The following is an 18,844-nucleotide window of genomic DNA, read 5'->3' on the forward strand; positions in this document are numbered from 1 at the left end:
ATAGATACAACTTATGGAGGAGTGGATCGCTTTTTGTCACTATTAAAAGATTTTTTTTTAACTTAAGCTACTTACTAGCATCAGGCAAACTCCAATTACGATGAGCCCCAGCAAGGCGGCCAGCCATCGTCCCATTTTGTGCCCTAATGGACCGAACAGGTTCGTACCAATTAAGTAGGAGATGCTGGCCGGTAAGAAAGTCACCCCTTGCTTCCACTTGTCTGCCCCCATTGTGTCTATCATCCAGATCGGTAGCGATGGCTCCAGCATCGCAATGCCCATATTCGCGAACGTGATGGCACCTGAAAGGCACGAATTGGTCTTTTAGGCCTGTACGGATAGAATAGTGTAGAGTGAATGTTCGGCAGGGAAAGAACAGAACTGGATTCTAAGGATTCATTTTGAATATTTAAGTTTTTTAATAGTGGTATCATCAAAATGCGATGTTCCAGCGATCAAAGCGTTCAAATTTATTACTGAAAATGGAAACATTAATAGTGTCTTTTTCTTCTTACCTGCTGCTATGATGATATAAGGATCTGAGACCAACGCCTTCAAAGATGGTGGATCAGAGTCCTGCCTGACGACTGCTGGTTGGAGCATAAGAAGTTGAAGCACTGAAAAAAATTGTAATCGAATATAAACTACAGTTTTAACGCAATAGCAGGATAAGAGCTTCCTAGTTACAGACATACAGGGTCGGAAAGTCCCCATGGTTCACCGGTCGTTACGTGAGAGCGATAAAGTAAGTCATAGAAATCCATGCGATGGAGAAGGATGGCTATAATGAAGGCGTCTCATAGTCACCGTCAGTTTCGCCCTTCCACAAATAAGATCCACTTCCACTTGTAATTCAGCGACCGGTGGTCATCTTTGTTTTCGTCATTTGCCTTTTCTTTAATAGATATCACTACTTATACAATTCCGACTTCGTATTCCGATATGTTAATACAATTCGTTAACAGAGGGCAGCCCTAGAAAGAGTAATGCCAGATCTATAGATTTTTTTGGAATTGGGGAAATAGGGAATTTTGCTTTATTTCTTGGGATTTTTAAGTCATTTTAAAAAGTATACTTAAATAACAACTGAATGAACTTTAAATGCAGCTGAGCACTATACTCCATTTGAATAACTTCTCAGTAGGGGAAACAAGGTCACTAGATTTACAAACAGAGGTATCTACTAGCTACTGTAAAAAGTTTTCTTTGTTACGCGTTGTGCTGCCCTCTATTAACCGATGGTATTAACATATCGGAATACCGAAGTCGAAATTGTATAAGTAGTGACATCTATTAAAGAAAAGCCAAACGACGAAAACAAAGATGACCACCGGTCGCTGAATTACAAGTGGAAGTGGATCTTATTTGTGGAAGGGTGAAACGGGCGGTAACTATGAGACGACTTCATTATAGCCATCCTTCTCTATCGCACGGATTTCTATGACTTACTTTATCGCTCTCACTTAACGGCCGATGAACCATGGGGACTTTTCGACCCTGTATATCTAAAACAGAAAATTTGCTCTTCTAAATCAATTAATTTATTGTACCCAAAATAGTACCCTATTCTCAATATACAGACCATAGAACGGTTAGATATGTGATAGAATGTGTAAGGTGTATGAGGAATGCGATTCCATGGGCGTAACATTTTAGAGAGTTCCAGAAATTATTAAATATAGAACAAATTGATATGTTAGTGATTGTAAAAACAAAATTTTTTGCTATCTTATGCCTCATATTCGGCCACTGGCCAGATTAGTTCAATAAGATTCAACTCACAATGGTCTGGTGTCAATCTGAGGAGTGTAGCTTTAACAATTTCTTACACTACATATTGCATGTATTTGTTCTCTTTGCTAATTATATTTTTAACTTCATGTCCTTATATTCAATATGTTGTCGTCAACTATGGTAAGGAGCATTATCCATAACTATCACTACATCAGATTGAAAGTAAGGCAAAACAAATGCAAACAATTCTACCACACTGTCCATATTTCCATGGATATCGCGACTCAGACACAAGTAAATCATAATTATTATTAAACACTTCTGATAGTAACAGTGATTCACATTTTTCCATTTTTAACAACAGTTATTGGGACAACTAAAATGTAAAAATAGTATCACGCCTTTCTCACTTGTACGCTTATGACACGCACTGACACGTCTCAGTTAGAAACTGGCACATCGATGGGTTTCAAAATGTCAAACTATGCGGCCTCAGTCGTCTCTCTTTTTGTATGCGATAAACAAAGATAGAAATATTCGCTTGTAATAACAAAAGGTTCTAAATGCGCTCGCGCGTGTTGAACATATCGGAACAATATGCGAAATGAACGCCACATTACAATTTTCATTCAGAGAATACACAAAATTATTTTATCGCTTTGAGAAGGAAAAATTATGGTTTGATTTTGATTGTAGAGTACTGGAGTATAGAAGTGTCAACTTACGTCCGTCTCCCAGGGCTAGGGCCGAAAGTACGAGGAAGGGCGCCGATTTCCCTACAAACTCGTACATAAGCCCACCGAATGGTGGTCCGATGAGGACACCGAGGGCCAGACCTCCAAGGGCGATGCCCATGGCGTTGCCGCGCTCTTTGTCGTCGGGATAACGTTCAGCCAACATCCCCATACCTGACACGCTGGAGCAGGACGAGCCAATTCCTTGCAAGGCCCTTGCTATGAACAGCACGCTGTAGCTGCGGCCAAAGGCGAATACTGCAAGAAATGATAATGTTTATTTTTCATAAATTAGAAGCATAGATGAAAAATATGCCTAATATTTCAATCTTTAAGTACCTAGGGTGACCACCAGGTTAACCGGATTTAAGTCGTATAGATTTTTGATTTATGGAAGAAATTTTACATTACAGTGCGATATTTTAAACAAAGTTTTACTACTTTTATTCAACGCAATTAAAGATCTGACAGATTAAAAGTAAGGGGAAATATTTTCATTAAAAAGCGATTATCTGGAACCTAGATGCAACATAACTTTTACCTTTCTTTAGAATGCTACGGAAAGACTAACTTATCAAGGACTAAGCCATCTCTGATCCCCGATTGATCTCTGAAACAGTTATTGTTTCATATCTTGTCAGTAATTTTTCGTCGAAATGATAAAGCAAGCTCCCTTCTGTGTAGTAATTATTCTGTTAATCGATGTTACTTTATCTGCTACGGGCAACTTGTATTTTAATCAAATTACATCTTTCAATTGTTTCATTAAAATTTAATTATATAATGGACTATACTGCTCAAGTGTTAAACGTTTTTCTGAACTTACTTCTACTTCCTTTGATACCTAGTAATTATGTCTGACAATTCGCAATAACAGACTTAGTATTCGAGATTACCTTTCTTTATCTGCAAAATAATAATCTAATACTCAAAATAGTCGCACGTTAACTTTCGAATCACCGAATATGTCAATAAGATTTGAAAGTTTTTTCCAGAAATGAATGATATTCCGCGTCATTTTACTGTAATTGAATAAGGAGAATTTTTTACTTTAATTAAATTAGCCATAGCAAAACCAATTGTTGCTAAACAATTGATTCAAAGGTGTTAGTAACGCAAGTTTAAATGTTTATCTCTAAGTATAATTCTTGCTGTATATGTTGATGTGTGGTTGTTGTTATCAAATTGTTAACCTGACTTTATGAAAATTGCTATAAGATGCTGCTGAAACAAATAAAAAAATGAACATAATGAAATGTAAGAACAGTATAGAATGTACTCAATTTTTTCCAATGAGTCTATAGACAAAATATTTGTAACATTATTTGAATTTTCATAACAACTTATCTAAAAAGAAGAAAATGACAACTCTCTACTTGTATTCTCAAGAAAAACAGCCATATGCTAATAAGCAGTATAAGAAAAGTTTTGGATGACAATTCAAAATTTGTTGATTTGTTATTAATTGTATGAAATGGAAACTACCATATTGCTATCAAGCATGACTAATATTCATCACAAATTACTAATGCAAGTATGTGGTAATTTGATTTTCAAACTTTATTAAAATAATCTAACGACCTTCATACGTTAATTAATGCGTTGTCGATATTTTTTGTCAAAAAATTAATCAGGCAATGCAAATTTCATTAAAATTTGTCCTAAATTCGAAGTACGCAATATGCGACTAAAATATCACAGATATTAAACCGAAAACACTAAAAAAACTCAAACATTTTCAGAATACTGTACAGGCCAGGAAAATAAGCTGGGAAATTACCATTTCGCGACTTTTTGTTTCGGCAAGCTGAATTTATTACTATAGATGCTGAATATTATGTACAATAACATATTAATTTCCACAGTCATAAAAATGGGGGGAAGATTGTTCACAGGGTGGTTAATTGTATAATTTTTACGTAAATTCGCGTTTTTCACTTATAACTTTTTTCCGTACATTTCCACGAGAAAACAGAACAGTACTTTTTTTCGTCTTCAAAAGACCTACAAAACTAGCGTAAAAAAATATTGATTAGATCAAAAGTTATAAACAGAAGGAGTTTATTTATGACTTTTGAATTAAACATTTATAAACTGTGTTATTATTACCAGAGCGTTTTGGCATCGCATCCTCTCATTCCTTATCACTGTCTAATAACTCACTCAATAGTTTACAAGTTATGGCCTTATAAACAAATTAACTAATTATTAGTCTGGATGATCCCGAGGATCTTCCACAATCGCACTGATTTTTTTCATGGGAGATTTCATAATAATACGTTGAAATCTATCATTTTTTTTCACTCTTTCATCTTTTTCATCTATCATTTCAAAGCAACCTGGATTTTTTTTTTTTACTTTTTAGCCTTAGTTGCAAAATATACGACGCACGAGCGTGATATAGTTATATATTATTGCATATTTGGAAAGCTTATGAAAAGAGCTTTAAGTTAAAAAAAATTATTAATATTCATCGAAAAACAACGGAGTTACAGACTGTCAAAGTTGACGACCGATTGTTAAACAAATTAGGTTGGTAGCGGCAAAAAAAAATACTGTCATAACCGGCAATCCGAGTACTTTCCCAGGTAAAAATATTTTATTTGTGGGAGTATGTTAAGTGCAGAAGAAATATTGTCAAAAGTCAGTGGGTCGCTTGATTTTCGGCGAGCCGTGGCGCGACGGAGGGGTGAGGGAAGCGAACGACAGCGAGTCCGAAGAAAATGACGATAATATTCATAGTCCTGCTGTTAAATAAGGGAAATTCGCTTGAAAATAATATATTAGACAGTCTGTAACTCCATTGTTTAATAAGCTTTCCGAATATGTAATAATACATAACTATATCACGCTCGTGCGTCGTATATTTCATTTTGAAACAAAGGCTAAAAAATAAAAAAAAATTCCAAAAATTATACCATTAACCCCCCCTGTAAACAATCTGCCCCCCATTTTTATGACTGTGGAAACTAATATGTTATTGTACATAATATTTAGCATCTATAGTGATAAATTCAGCTTTTTTCACATAAAAGTTTTTTTTCCACTGAATTGCGTTTGAGCATTTTTTGTTTTGTGTTTGATTTTTTGTGTTCATTCACTGTCAACTCCAAAAATTATCTGTAGAGCACTAGAGAGCTCCAAAACATTTTGAACAGCACAATACATCTAAGCAGCATCGATTGAAAATCGAAATTTTCAACCATGTTTCGAATCCAACAGTCGAAATTGTCCACGGAGCTACAAACGGGTCCGAAGACACCATAGGTAACAGCAAAAGGGTCTGCTGGTGTTGGTAGAGCAACTACCACCGAAAAAAGCTAGTCAGTTTCGAATTTTTCCTAAAAATGCTACGAAATTCGAATTGGCAAGGTACTTGTCCCTGGTTACATAACTGCAAGTGATCAAAGTCGACGTTCGATCGCCTCTTTAACGAGAACGCATCGAAACCTGGACGATCCTTGGAACGATATCAATTCTTGGCATTGCCCTCAAACGTCGCGATTTGCCGCGGTCAGCTGGAAATAGGGGTAATTTTTAGAGATCGGCGACGTTGTTTGGCGAGACTCCTCGGTTTTCTCCGAAATCATCCTCGAGCGTACTTTGGCTTTGTAATATCGTCAGAGCGGTTTTCGGTTCTGTGGTTCGACGTTTCGACTGGAACCCGGGAAGAGATTTGAGTTTGCTCCTAGTTTTCATAAAACAATAGAATACCACATAAAGAGGACGGAATATGACGGCATAAACTATTGCCAAAATAATAATAAAAGGATAAAACTGTTGTCCACCCAATATTTTATGACAAGAAACATTCACACGTTCAATGACACCCTATATTTCATTTAGACAGAGCCGTAACGTACCTTTTAAGGGAAATTCCTCTCCCATCGACCGCGTGATGTTGTACCCAGTGGTGTGGCGAGGTTCCCCTCGTCGTCGGGATCATCTACAACCGGAGCGTATCGTGCGCCAAACAGGATTAAACTTATAACGGGGCAGGCGGGCGGGCGATATGGGGCAAATCGACGAATAAAAAGGGCAACTGATTCCGTACGGCCTGATTTAACACATTAGTGTCTGTAATCGAGTTAGCGCTGAAGAGCGCACATCAGAAGGCGCTTTGTGATAGCTCGGCGTGTAAGTGGTTCTAATTGAATCAGTTGCAGAAGCGGCGCTAATAAGGACCGACTTCAGGACTAATGGAGATGCCACCGACTGCCTTCGGGAAAAACTCGGATCGCTACGGGGTCGCATTAAGCATATCTCGAGAGAAATTAGTCGGATACAATGAAGAAACCGCGTCTGTCGTTTGTTTGAAGACGATACCGGCAGTTTTTGTTAGGGTATTCATGAAACTTTCAAGTTTGAAGATGTTCTGTTAGCTTCAGTTAATTCTTTACTTGTGGAATAGCTTTAAATCCCTTTTAATTTAATTCATTAATACAGGGTGGCCAAATGAAAACGAAACAGAGCCATTTTCAGGAACTGAGTCAAGATTGTAGAAAAACGCTCAGACACGTCGATTTTAGATTAAAGNAAAAAAATACTGTCATAACCGGCAATCCGACTACTTTCCCAGGTAAAAATATTTTATTTGTGGAAGTATGTTAAGTGCATAAGAAATATTGTCAAAAGTCAGTGGGTCGCTTGATTTTCGGCGAGCCGTGGCGCGGCGGAAGGGTGGGGGAAGCGAACGACAGCGAGTCCGAAGAAAATGACGATAATATTCATAGTCCTGTCGTTAAATAAGGGAAATTCGCTTGAAAATAATATATTTGACAGTCTGTAACTCCATTGTTTTTCAACGAATCTTGGCAATTTTTTTTAACCTAAATGAATGAAAAGCTCTTTATGAAAAGAGCTTTCATAAGCTTTCTGAATATGTAATAATATACATAACTATATCACGCTCGTGCGTCGTTATTTCATTTTGAAATTAAGGCTAAAAAATAAAAAAAAATTCCAAAAATTATACAATTACCTAACCACCCTGTAAACAATCATCCCCCCATTTTTATGATTGTGGAAACTAATATAGTAATGTACATAATATTTAGCATCTATTTATAAATTCAGCTTGCCGAAACAAAAAGTCGCGTCCAACTCTATATTTCTTATACTATGTATTCGTACGCAAAAATGTGTCCCTGAATTTACATGAAATGTATTAGATTACTAGAAATGTGAAACGGTATATGTTCCCATTTTATTTCCTGAAATACAGGGTACAACAGAAGAGAGGACACTTTCTGTTTCTTCTGTTTTTTCGCCTAAAAGTTTTTTTCACTGAATTGTATTTGAGCATTTTCTGTTTTGTGTTTGATTTTTTTGTGTTTGATCTTTTTTGTGTTCTTTCAGTGTCAACTCCAAAAATCGCCTGTAGAGCACTAGAGAGCTCCAAAACATCTTAGACAGCAGCATCGGTTGAAAATCGAATTTTTCTACCACGTTTCGAATCCAACAGTCGAAACCACGGAGCTGCAAACCGGTCCGAAGACACCATAGGTAACAGCAAAAGGGCCTGCTGGTGTTGGTAGAGCAACTACTACCGAAAAAAGCTAGTCAGTTTCGAATTTTTCCTAAAAATGCAACGAAATTCGAATTGGCAAGGTACTTGTCCCTGGTTACATAACTGCAAGTGATCAAAGTCGACGTTCGATCGCCTCTTTAACGAGAACGCATCGAAACCTGAACGATCCTTGGAACGATATCAATTCTTGGCATTGCCCTCAAACGTCGCGATTTGCCGCGGTCAGCTGGAAATAGGGGTAATTTTTAGAGATCGGCGACGTTGTTTGGCGAAACTCCTCGGTCTTCTCCGAAATTATCCTCGAGCGTACTTTGGCTTTGTAATATCGTCAGAGCGGTTTTCGGTTCTGTGGTTCGACGTTTCGACTGGAACCCGGGAAGAGATTTGAGTTTGCTCCTAGTTTTCATAAAACAATAGAATACCACATAAAGAGGACGGAATATGACGGCATAAACTATTGCCAAAATAATAATAAAAGGATAAAACTGTTGTCCACCCAATATTTTATGACAAGAAACATTCACACGTTCAATGACACCCTATATTTCATTTAGACAGAGCCGTAACGTACCTTTTAAGGGAAATTCCTCTCCCATCGACCGCGTGATGTTGTACCCAGTGGTGTGGCGAGGTTCCCCTCGTCGTCGGGATCATCTACAACCGGAGCGTATCGTGCGCCAAACAGGATTAAACTTATAACGGGGCAGGCGGGCGGGCGATATGGGGCAAATCGACGAATAAAAAGGGCAACTGATTCCGTACGGCCTGATTTAACACATTAGTGTCTGTAATCGAGTTAGCGCTGAAGAGCGCACATCAGAAGGCGCTTTGTGATAGCTCGGCGTGTAAGTGGTTCTAATTGAATCAGTTGCAGAAGCGGCGCTAATAAGGACCGACTTCAGGACTAATGGAGATGCCACCGACTGCCTTCGGGAAAAACTCGGATCGCTACGGGGTCGCATTAAGCATATCTCGAGAGAAATTAGTCGGATACAATGAAGAAACCGCGTCTGTCGTTTGTTTGAAGACGATACCGGCAGTTTTTGTTAGGGTATTCATGAAACTTTCAAGTTTGAAGATGTTCTGTTAGCTTCAGTTAATTCTTTACTTGTGGAATAGCTTTAAATCCCTTTTAATTTAATTCATTAATACAGGGTGGCCAAATGAAAACGAAACAGAGCCATTTTCAGGAACTGAGTCAAGATTGTAGAAAAACGCTCAGACACGTCGATTTTAGATTAAAGGATGACATTCTTTGCCGGTATTTTTGACTCCGCCACTTTCACCCCAAAGCAAAGGTAAGCATCACCCCAAAATATTTAAATGGCATTGGGGGTTGAGTAATATTTCTTTTGAAAGCTCTTACAATTCTCTTTACAACAGACTTTAAATTTTATAATTCCGCCCAATACTTTGAAAAAAATTTACATTTTAAAATTTAAATTATGTTTAGTTGCTTACTTACTACTTAGTTGATTAAATGTTCAAACTGATGACCGCCCGCTTCCATACAAGAATAAAGATTTTGTTCGAAACGTTCGCGCACATTCCGAAGCATTTCCGGAGTGATTCGACGGCATTCGTCGACGATTCTTTGACGCAAATCTTCCAGCGACGCTGGCTGTGTTTTATAGATTTTACTTTTTAGGTATCCCCACAAAAAGAAATCAAGGGGCGATAAATCCGGTGATCGTGGAGGCCACTCAATGCTGCCTCTTCTCCCAATCCAATTCCGTAGAAAACGTTGGTCCAAATACTGACGGACAATTAACGCATAATGCGGAGGAGCACCGTCCTGTTGAAAAATCAAATGATCTTCATCATACTCTGGAACATTTTCAATAATATCAGTCAAGGCAGGGTCAATAGCGTCTTCCAGTAATTGCAAATACATTTGGCCAGTCAAATTACCAGGTAGAAAAAAAGGACCCACCAGCCGGTCACCGAAAATTCCAGCCCATACATTTAATTTTTCCGGTTGCTGTGTATGCACCTCGTGAAAAACTCTTGGGTTTGAATCGGACCAATAGCGGCAATTGTGACGATTTACCGTCCCGTTCAAGAAAAAACTGCATTCATCAGAAAAACAGATGTTAAAAAGGAACTGTGGATCGTTCCCTGCTCGCTCACTCATTATTTCGCAAAATTGCAAACGGCGGTCATAATCATCCTCATGAAGTTCCTGGACTAAATGTATTTTGTATGGATGGAATTTATTCTTCTTCAAAATGGTTTGTATGCTAGTTCGATTGATCCCAGACACAGATGCCAGCTGCCTCGTACTTAATGTAGGATCAAGATGAACTTGTCCCAAAACTGCAACTTCACTAGCTTCATTAACTATAGGTTTTTCAATTTCTCGTTTTTTATTGGCTACGTTCCCTGTCTCTTGAAATTTTTTTACTAACTCTAGAACATACTTCCTCCTGACATGTCGATCTTGATGTTGTTCATTAAATAGCTGAGCTGTTCTATTCGCACATTTATTGTTCATAAAGTAAAGCGAAATGATATCTACCCTTTCCGCAATGGAATAAACCATAGTGTTTAATTTTCAAAAACACAATTAAATAAACTACCAACCAACGCTTCCAAATAATACTAGAAAATAATTTGGAATCCACTAATTTTACGTTCATTGTGTGTGTATAGCATTCATTTCTGTTTTTTACAATTGTGTTTTTTTACGAAAGTGATAACAAATCGCCAAAAACCAATGTAACGCAGGAAATACTAAATTTATAACATTGGCGTACTTAACTCGAATGACACATTTTTACAGTTACTAATTGTTTGTACATAAGTTTCAACTTTAAAAATTTAAAGTCTGTTGTAAAGAGAATTGTAAGAGCTTTCAAAAGCAATATTACTCAACCCCCAATGCCATTTAAATATTTTGGGGTGATACTTACCCTTGCTTGGGGGTGAAAGTGGCGGAGTCAAAAATACCAGCAAAAAATGTCCCCCTTTAATCTAAAATCGACGGGTCTGAGCGTTTTTCTACAATCTTGACACAGTTCCTTAAAATGGCTCTGTTTCGTTTTCATTTGGCCACCCTGTATATCTCTCAATAATTGCAAAAATTGTCCTCAGAAAATTAATGTCCATAGCTTTTTACGTAAAAAGGAGCATTCTTATTCGAAACTGGTACAGCCAATAATTGTATTATCACATTTACCTTCCGTAACTACTTTCAATAAGGTGGAATCAATAGTTAGTGAATCAAAAAAATAATAGTATGTACTTACTTATAGTAGAGAGAAACATAATGATGAATCCTGCAAACATGGGTACGCTGTAGCCAATTCTGTAACAAGAAACCATTTAGACCAGAGTTATACAGGCGGCGTTGAATATATTAAAGTTCTAATAATAACTATTGCAAAAAAATGGTGCTTCTTACTTGTGAGTTAGAGGACCTACGAATGGGTTGGCCAACAACTGCACAAATGCCTTCGAGGCAAACATCATGCCCACCTCCACAGTTTCCTGTACCAGATCCTTGTGGCGCAGTTCTTGTTGTACAGCTTCTGGGTCCAAGGTCGTGAAATTATCTATAAGAACAGCAACGTCAAAATTGAAGACAATTTTGGAAAAGATAAAAAGAAAAAATATTTTTAGTAGAGTTATGATCTGGGTGGCATTTGTGAAATGTTAGGTGCGAAATTGAATTCTTACTTTCATTTTGTGGTGTCTCAAAATTTCCAAAGCTTCGTGGATTTTCGGATTTGAAATCATGGCACATTTTATTTAGTGAACAATCAGAGCAACTGTTTCATAACAAAAAATTAGGGTAAATCCATTGTAAGCGAATGATTTTGTTCGAAATGTGACTACAATACTACCTATATTTGGCGCCCAATGTGGGGCTCGAAATCAATAAACTTTAAAAATCTTATAACATTAAAAGTATGTTTTTTTTTTGTCAAAATAACAAAGGCAATAAGGGCTGGCTACTCACATATTTCCGTAGGTGCCGCGGTGTTAGAATAGTTGATGTTCTGGTTCATCTGTTGGCAAGAGATGGGAACCGGCGGCGGCGGCGTGGTGGTGGTGGTGGTTCCCCTAACGTGTCCGTCCAGGGGTGCATCCGGATGATTGATGTCGTACAAAAACTCCGGGATGATCGGCACTGGAAGCAAACATTTATACAACACATTAGCGATATCGGACCGGCGTTAACATTCGTGATGGCTTTAATCGATTCGTTCGGGATATTCATAAGGAGCCGGTTGGTCGAAGAGGAAACAACGATAAAGGAAAAGAGGAAGTAATGTGAGGGGATTAGTGTGCATGTGGAGAAATATTAGTTATTCATGTACCTGGGATCGTAAGAGCAATTTTATGGTGAAAAATACGGTTTGCGAGTATTTGAGATCATAAAACTGCCTGTACGATCCGTGGTGCATATGTCAAATTATTTAAAATAGGCATTTTGAATGTTTTTTAATGATTTTCCTGTTCTCTCTTAAAAATTTTTGGCTGCGGCGCTTTTTTTTCTTTCTTGTCCACCTAGTAAAAGAGCCACAGACCTCACCTATTCACAATATCACCAGCCGCCACTGGAGTATATCACATCCATAATAAAAACATATCAAGTCATTAACATTCGGTATATCTATACAGGGTGATTCATTAACATGAAAGCTGAAGATACTACACGTGAAATGGTGACCATTGGCGCAAATATGCCTTATCCAAAAGTTAATAGATTCGGAAATACAGGGCGTTGAAAGTTAAAATTTTAAATCGTTTTTTTGCGATTATTCTGAAAATATGTAGGTTAGGAACTTGAAAATTTGTGAAACTATATTTTTTTAGGCGACGAATAAGATGCGTGTTGTAATTTCAGCATTGCTCATATAGGGCGCCACTTACGACCAATTTTACCGAAAAATTAGTTAATAACTTTTTACCTTGTATATTTAACATGAAACTTGATTCAAAACCTGAAAGAGCTATCATTTTTCCATTAATTATGTACTCTTGTTTCATTTCGGTATCTCGATCCGTTTTCGAGAAAAATCGATTTAACGAACACTATGTTTTGATAATACGAGAAATTAAAAGCGAAACAAACCAAGTGTTTCTTCGTGTTATTACAACAATTAACAATAAAACAAATGAAATTCGTAATAATGATTTAAAGTCAGTGTTCGAAGAATCCACCGTTGACATTTACACACTTTACACAACGTTTTCTGAGAGATCTTCGAGTTTGAAACAACATATTGGGATTGCGTTTGACTTCGTTGGCAGCGATTTGTATTCTTTGCCACAACTCTTCACACGAGCCAATAGATTCTTTGTAAACTATATCTTTCATTCGAGACCAAATAGAAAAATCAAGAGGATTGAAGTCCGGTCAAGCAAAAATGATTACATGACCAATCCAGCGATTTGGAAAAACTGCATCTAAATATGCACGCACTGGCCAAGAAAAATGCGGTGGAGCTCCGTCGTGCATGAACCACGTGTCTCTTCTTAAATAAAGTGGAACTTCTTCAAACAATTCGTCGCCCAAAAAAATATAGTTCCACAAATTTTCAAGTTCCTAACCTACATATTTTCAGAATAATCGCAAAAAAAAACGATTTAAAATTTTAACTTTCAACACCCTGTATTTCCGAAACTATCAACTTTCGGATAAGGCATGTTTGCGCCAATGGTCACCATTTCATGTAGTATCTTCAGCTTTCGATTTTCCCATTGTTAATGAATCACCCTGTATACAGGGTGTCCCGTTCATGTTTCAAAAAAACTTGTGTGCAAGTTCTCGATGGAAAAATAATAGGGGTAGTTCATGTAAAGTTTTTTTCTTAGACGCCTTGTTTTCGAGATACAGTGTGTTGAAGTTGTTACTTTCCAAGTGGTTTTCCTTAATTATCTTTAAATGGGCTATAGATAAAAATGTCTAAATTTGTACACGAGTAAACATCAACTATGCGTTAAGAATAATGTGCAAATGGTTTCTTTCTGAAAAGCAGTGTCACGGATACAGGTAATTGGAGGGGTACAATCGAAAGAAAATGTTGAAAGTTAAAATTTATTACATTTATAAACGGTTCTGTAAACTCCAAAGCAAACTACAAAGAAAAGGTATACTTGTCGAAATTTGGTAGCATGTACCATTTTCGAGAAAAATGAAACTTTACATGAACTACACCTATTATTTTTCCATGAGGAACTTGCACACAAGTTTTTTTGAAACATGAACGGGACACCCTGTATATGTCTCTAAAGGATATGTATAACGCTCCACCGGATACGGCTCAAAATAAGTCGATTTAACTAAACTTGCCTTAGTCCAAAAATTGATAATAACGCAGCTACAGGGTGTCAAAGTTGAAGAAATAAATAACATTTTCTTTAATATTTTTCGAATACTCCGAGTTAATCTCGTGAAATTTCGTATCCGGGTTTTTTGGGGTGAGAAATTCGATTTTATCGACGATTTCGTTGTATCTTCTAGAGGGCGCCACAAACGACCATTAGAACGCATTTAAACTGCCAAAACTTTTTTGTGCCACGGTGTATTTCACTTTGGGCTGGAAAAATAGTTTCCTTTAACTTTTCTGCTTAAAAAATGTATATCTTGATAATATCTCTAAAGCCAACCGTTTTCAACAAAAATTTAAAATGAATAACAAAATACGTAAAGCAGCGGAAACAGGAAACAGGTGTCCCACAAGGAATAGGAACGCAAATTCATTTATGTCTGTCTGTACAGTTACAGATAAATATGAACTGATGCAGATCCCTGGAGATTTCTCACTTAAGAACGGAAATTGAAGTCCCGTTTCATCTAACAAAGTACTACAATATTCATATAGATGTCGCTACAGGAAATACGTTTATAGTAAAAATAGTACGATTATTTCATTCATTCAAATTCCGGCAAAACACACCTAAAAAAAACGAGAAAATGCCAGGTGCACGCATACGTGCACAATGAGTTGTCCGGCCTATACGTCCATCCCACTCTCTTGCTATCTCATAATTGCATATGAAAAGAGAAGGGTAATAAAATAATAAAAACTCCAATTTGCGGCCGCCGGTTTTTTGTTCTGAAAATATTTCTATTTTCTATCTTCTACATATTATTATGTACATATTTACAAAAAAGGAGGATGGCAAGTGGTTGTACAAATTTATAATATTTGCAGCCAACTAAAAGTTTTATTTCATATTATTTTCTACATTTTAGTACTTATATGGATTCGGACCAGAGTAGGTGCGAATGTAATTATTTCTTGTATGGATCTTTGAGCTGTTATCTTTTATTGTTGCGTTGTGGCTGCGAAATATTTTATTTGTGGAGTTTACTATTTTTTATATGAAGGAAAAAACATTAACAGAGTAAGTATTACAATTTGCTAGGCATAGTTGTACTTAGTACTAAATTCAAGTAAATAATAGATATTAAAATAAATATGTAGGTATTGTATTTGATTATTTGAAAATAAAAATTACATATGCGACAATGGACTTTCCGCTTACTTAGCCGTAATATAAATATGACATATTGTCGTTGCAATGCACATACAGGCTGTTCCAATAGTGTGACAAAGTTTATAATTATTTTCAGTTATAGTTGTATAGGGCAAAATCTTCAGGCCAAAAACAAGATTTTCTGAACGTTTAATTCGGTCTGAAAATAATGAATAATGGAAATAATAATAAAATGTGAATCCGAGCAAGTAACTTTTTTCGTATCACTACTACAGGCAGTTATACTAAACTTTATCGCACTATTGTGGCACCCTATATATGACTAGATATATCATTATGGTAAATCAAAAGCATAATAGGTAAAAATGTATAATTATCTATGTTTATAACAAATATTATCTGGTAAAATTCTTTTCTTACTTTCAGATACGGAACCGGAAGAAGTCTATATGTTATTTCGTAATATACCTATAGTGGTGAAAACAACCCACTCTATGTAGAACAAATTAAGAAATATGAAGAATTATGGAAAAAATCAATGGCAACAAATTTGGAACAATTTTATAAAAATTGTATACTACCAGAAATAATATACAAAAATATTCCACAGGGAAAAAGATGTATGGATCCAGAATATATTATAGAAACTCAAATTAATAAAAAGAAATAATTTTATTTTATGAATTTTTAAATTTTTTCCTGTTCTACTGTACCTATTCTATTTACTTCTTTATTACTTTCATTTATTTACATATTTATTAAACTACACTGTTCCACAGAATTTCTGTTTATATTGGAGGTATTAAAGTACCTATAAGACAACTATTTTTTCAATTGAAGTGAACTGAATTACCTATTTCTCATAAAAAAAATTTAGACTCAAATCGTCCTTTTGTACATAATTCTTTACACATTTTTTGGACAAAATAAGTATATCGTACATATTTTTTATATTTTCTCATTATTATGTATATTCACAATTAAAATTCTATTTATATTAATATGCAAATTTTTTTTATCAAGAATTACTTAATATTAATTATTAAAAATATAATATTTTCCATTTCTGTTTATACCAAAGTAAGCCGCTTTATTCACAAATCGTAATTATAACGTAACTTTCCGTTATGAACAACTTTTCTTATTAACATTTTTTTTATATTATCAAAAACAAAAGCAGTTTATTCTTCAACGTTATTAATTTTGTTAAATTTCTGATCACCCTGTATATATATTTATTACAGTTTTTCATGACAAACGTATTCAATTAAAAAGCAAAATATTTTTTGTCACGAATTACTTTTTCTAGTAGAATAGAAAATAAAAATGTTTTCCCTCTTATCCACTAACCGTAGATACTAATATAGGTATATTAATTATAAATTATGGTTTTAAATAAACTAAAAATTGTTTATATTTCATATTTTCTAAAATTATATAATAGTATGGACTTGCACTGTTACTTATATACTTTTATACAAAAATATATCTAAAATGATCATGACATTCTTTAAATATTTACGTATCAATTAACAGAAACCATGACTACCAATTCAGAATCAGGTTATACCAAATTAACCACATACAACAGCTGTTCGTTAAAAATAACCCGAGTCCATTCATAAATAAATTTTTACTTGTGCGACATCTATTACAAATCAAGCGAATTAAAGGTCGGAGATAATTCTATTCATGAATGAATATTTTTTAATAATTTTATTCCAATAAACTTTTTAAATAATAAAGTGATGAACAAACTATGAAATAAAGTCTAATCAGTTTATTTATTTAAAGACAACTGTATAAAAAATTGCATAATTCTATGAAGAAATAATCGTTTCTTTGTAAAAGTCCAAAAAACCTTCATATTTAGAAATTAATTTCTCACGAATTATTTACCTATCCCAATTAATTTTTGCTTTACTGTCTTCATTTATACTTTGCCAAATGTGATATGAAATTTTACTACTTTCTTCCATTGCTTTAAAAAAATATATTGGAATAAAAAAAGGCTGTTTTCTACCATTTTTCGGTATAAGTTAGGCAACCAGAAATGCATCAGTTTCCATCCCCCGAGGTGCGCTAGATGAAGAACTAGCAATATTTTCCAATTTAAATCTGTAACCCCCCTCCCTTATCAGTTTTTCCGGCGATTTGCAATTATAATCTCCGTGATATCGATCCCTGATTGACTTACGGTCACCTAATTGGAATCCAAACTTAATCAAGCAGGCGCATCATAATTTAAGTAGCTCTCAGCTGCCGGTTCGTAATCTATTTTGAAATCAATCTCAGTTTCAAACAACGCTTATTTAGTAAGTACCCTCTCACAGCCCGGGGCTGCCTGAGAGGTGCTGCGTTCGCTTAGGTCGGGTTGGTTCCGGTAGAAAATTTTATTGTTGCCTAACAGGTATATATTAAATCCGTTTTGTGCGTATGCAGTTTAAGGAAAGTTGGAAAAAATCGAAGTAATACCGACAAAGTCACAGCTAAAACGTTATTTGTCTTATAATCCGTTCAATCTGTCACATAACTTTAAATACAATCAAAATTACAGAAAAAAAAAATAAGCCAATAAAGTTCTGTTATCGGAACTACTGTAACAATTCACCACAGCAGGGGCGTGCCTTGAAATTGTCTGCGTTATTTTCAAAATATTAAAATATACAGGGTGTATGTAAATAACACTAAAAAAAATGTAAAGGGCGATTCTCTGATGAAAATTAATAGGTGTTTTTGGGCTAAAATTTTTTGAAAAAAGTCTCCCCTGGAAAGTTACACCCCTCTAAAAATTTCAAAAAAAAAAAATAGTTTTTATTGTTTATCTTCCATGTATATCAAGCTAAAGAAACCAAATTTAATAAGAAACAGTAACAATAAATGACATTGACATTTATTTCTATGGATTCCATTGCAAAGAAAAGGCCACTAGATCTTTCAACAAAATACACTCATCTTTTTACAATACATTTATTTTTTTCTCATAAATCCTTAACTTTTTAAAAAACCTGAAGAGTTCAAAAAGTTAGTAAATGAATAGACATATTTTTTAAAAGTAAAAAAATTTATCGAAAAAAAGTTATAAAAAAAAATGTCATAGGGGTTGATTATTTCAACGCCTTACAAAAATACTTCAGAGTTGAAAAAATTTCAAAAAGTGTAGTTTCTTTGAGAGATGTTCACCAATTTTAGGAAGGAATTACACTGAAAATGCATATGACGATACACTTACCAAGAAACACGCCTGCGTAACTGCAAAACACAGTACAATGTCTTTCTATTTCGGGTGTCGAATGCGGTTAATTCCAAGAAAATGACGCAGGGGTCTTCTTGGAACATCGTACGGACTGTACTTACGTTTTGAAGAAAAAGTTTTAATAAACTTTTCTGAATT

At 35.3% G+C, this 18,844-nt stretch overlaps 1 protein-coding gene across 2 annotated transcripts in view; it reads right to left on the reverse strand.

Moving 5' to 3' along the window:
• Window positions 1–18,844, reverse strand: part of LOC108903677 (synaptic vesicular amine transporter) — a 126,416-nt gene that overhangs the window by 11,826 nt on the left and 95,746 nt on the right. For both annotated transcript variants that reach the window (XM_018705941.1, XM_018705933.1), the window contains exons 3-8: window positions 11,960–12,130; window positions 11,402–11,552; window positions 11,247–11,305; window positions 2,460–2,726; window positions 516–617; window positions 76–302 (exon numbers count right to left, since the gene is read on the reverse strand). In XM_018705941.1, the coding sequence (XP_018561457.1) occupies window positions 76–302; window positions 516–617; window positions 2,460–2,726; window positions 11,247–11,305; window positions 11,402–11,552; window positions 11,960–12,130 (977 nt within the window). The remainder of the gene's footprint in view (window positions 1–75; window positions 303–515; window positions 618–2,459; window positions 2,727–11,246; window positions 11,306–11,401; window positions 11,553–11,959; window positions 12,131–18,844) is intronic.

The sequence above is a fragment of the Anoplophora glabripennis genome, unplaced genomic scaffold (assembly GCF_000390285.2).
Source record: "Anoplophora glabripennis isolate ALB-LARVAE unplaced genomic scaffold, Agla_2.0 scaffold10, whole genome shotgun sequence".
Taxonomy (NCBI): Eukaryota; Metazoa; Arthropoda; class Insecta; order Coleoptera; family Cerambycidae; genus Anoplophora; species Anoplophora glabripennis.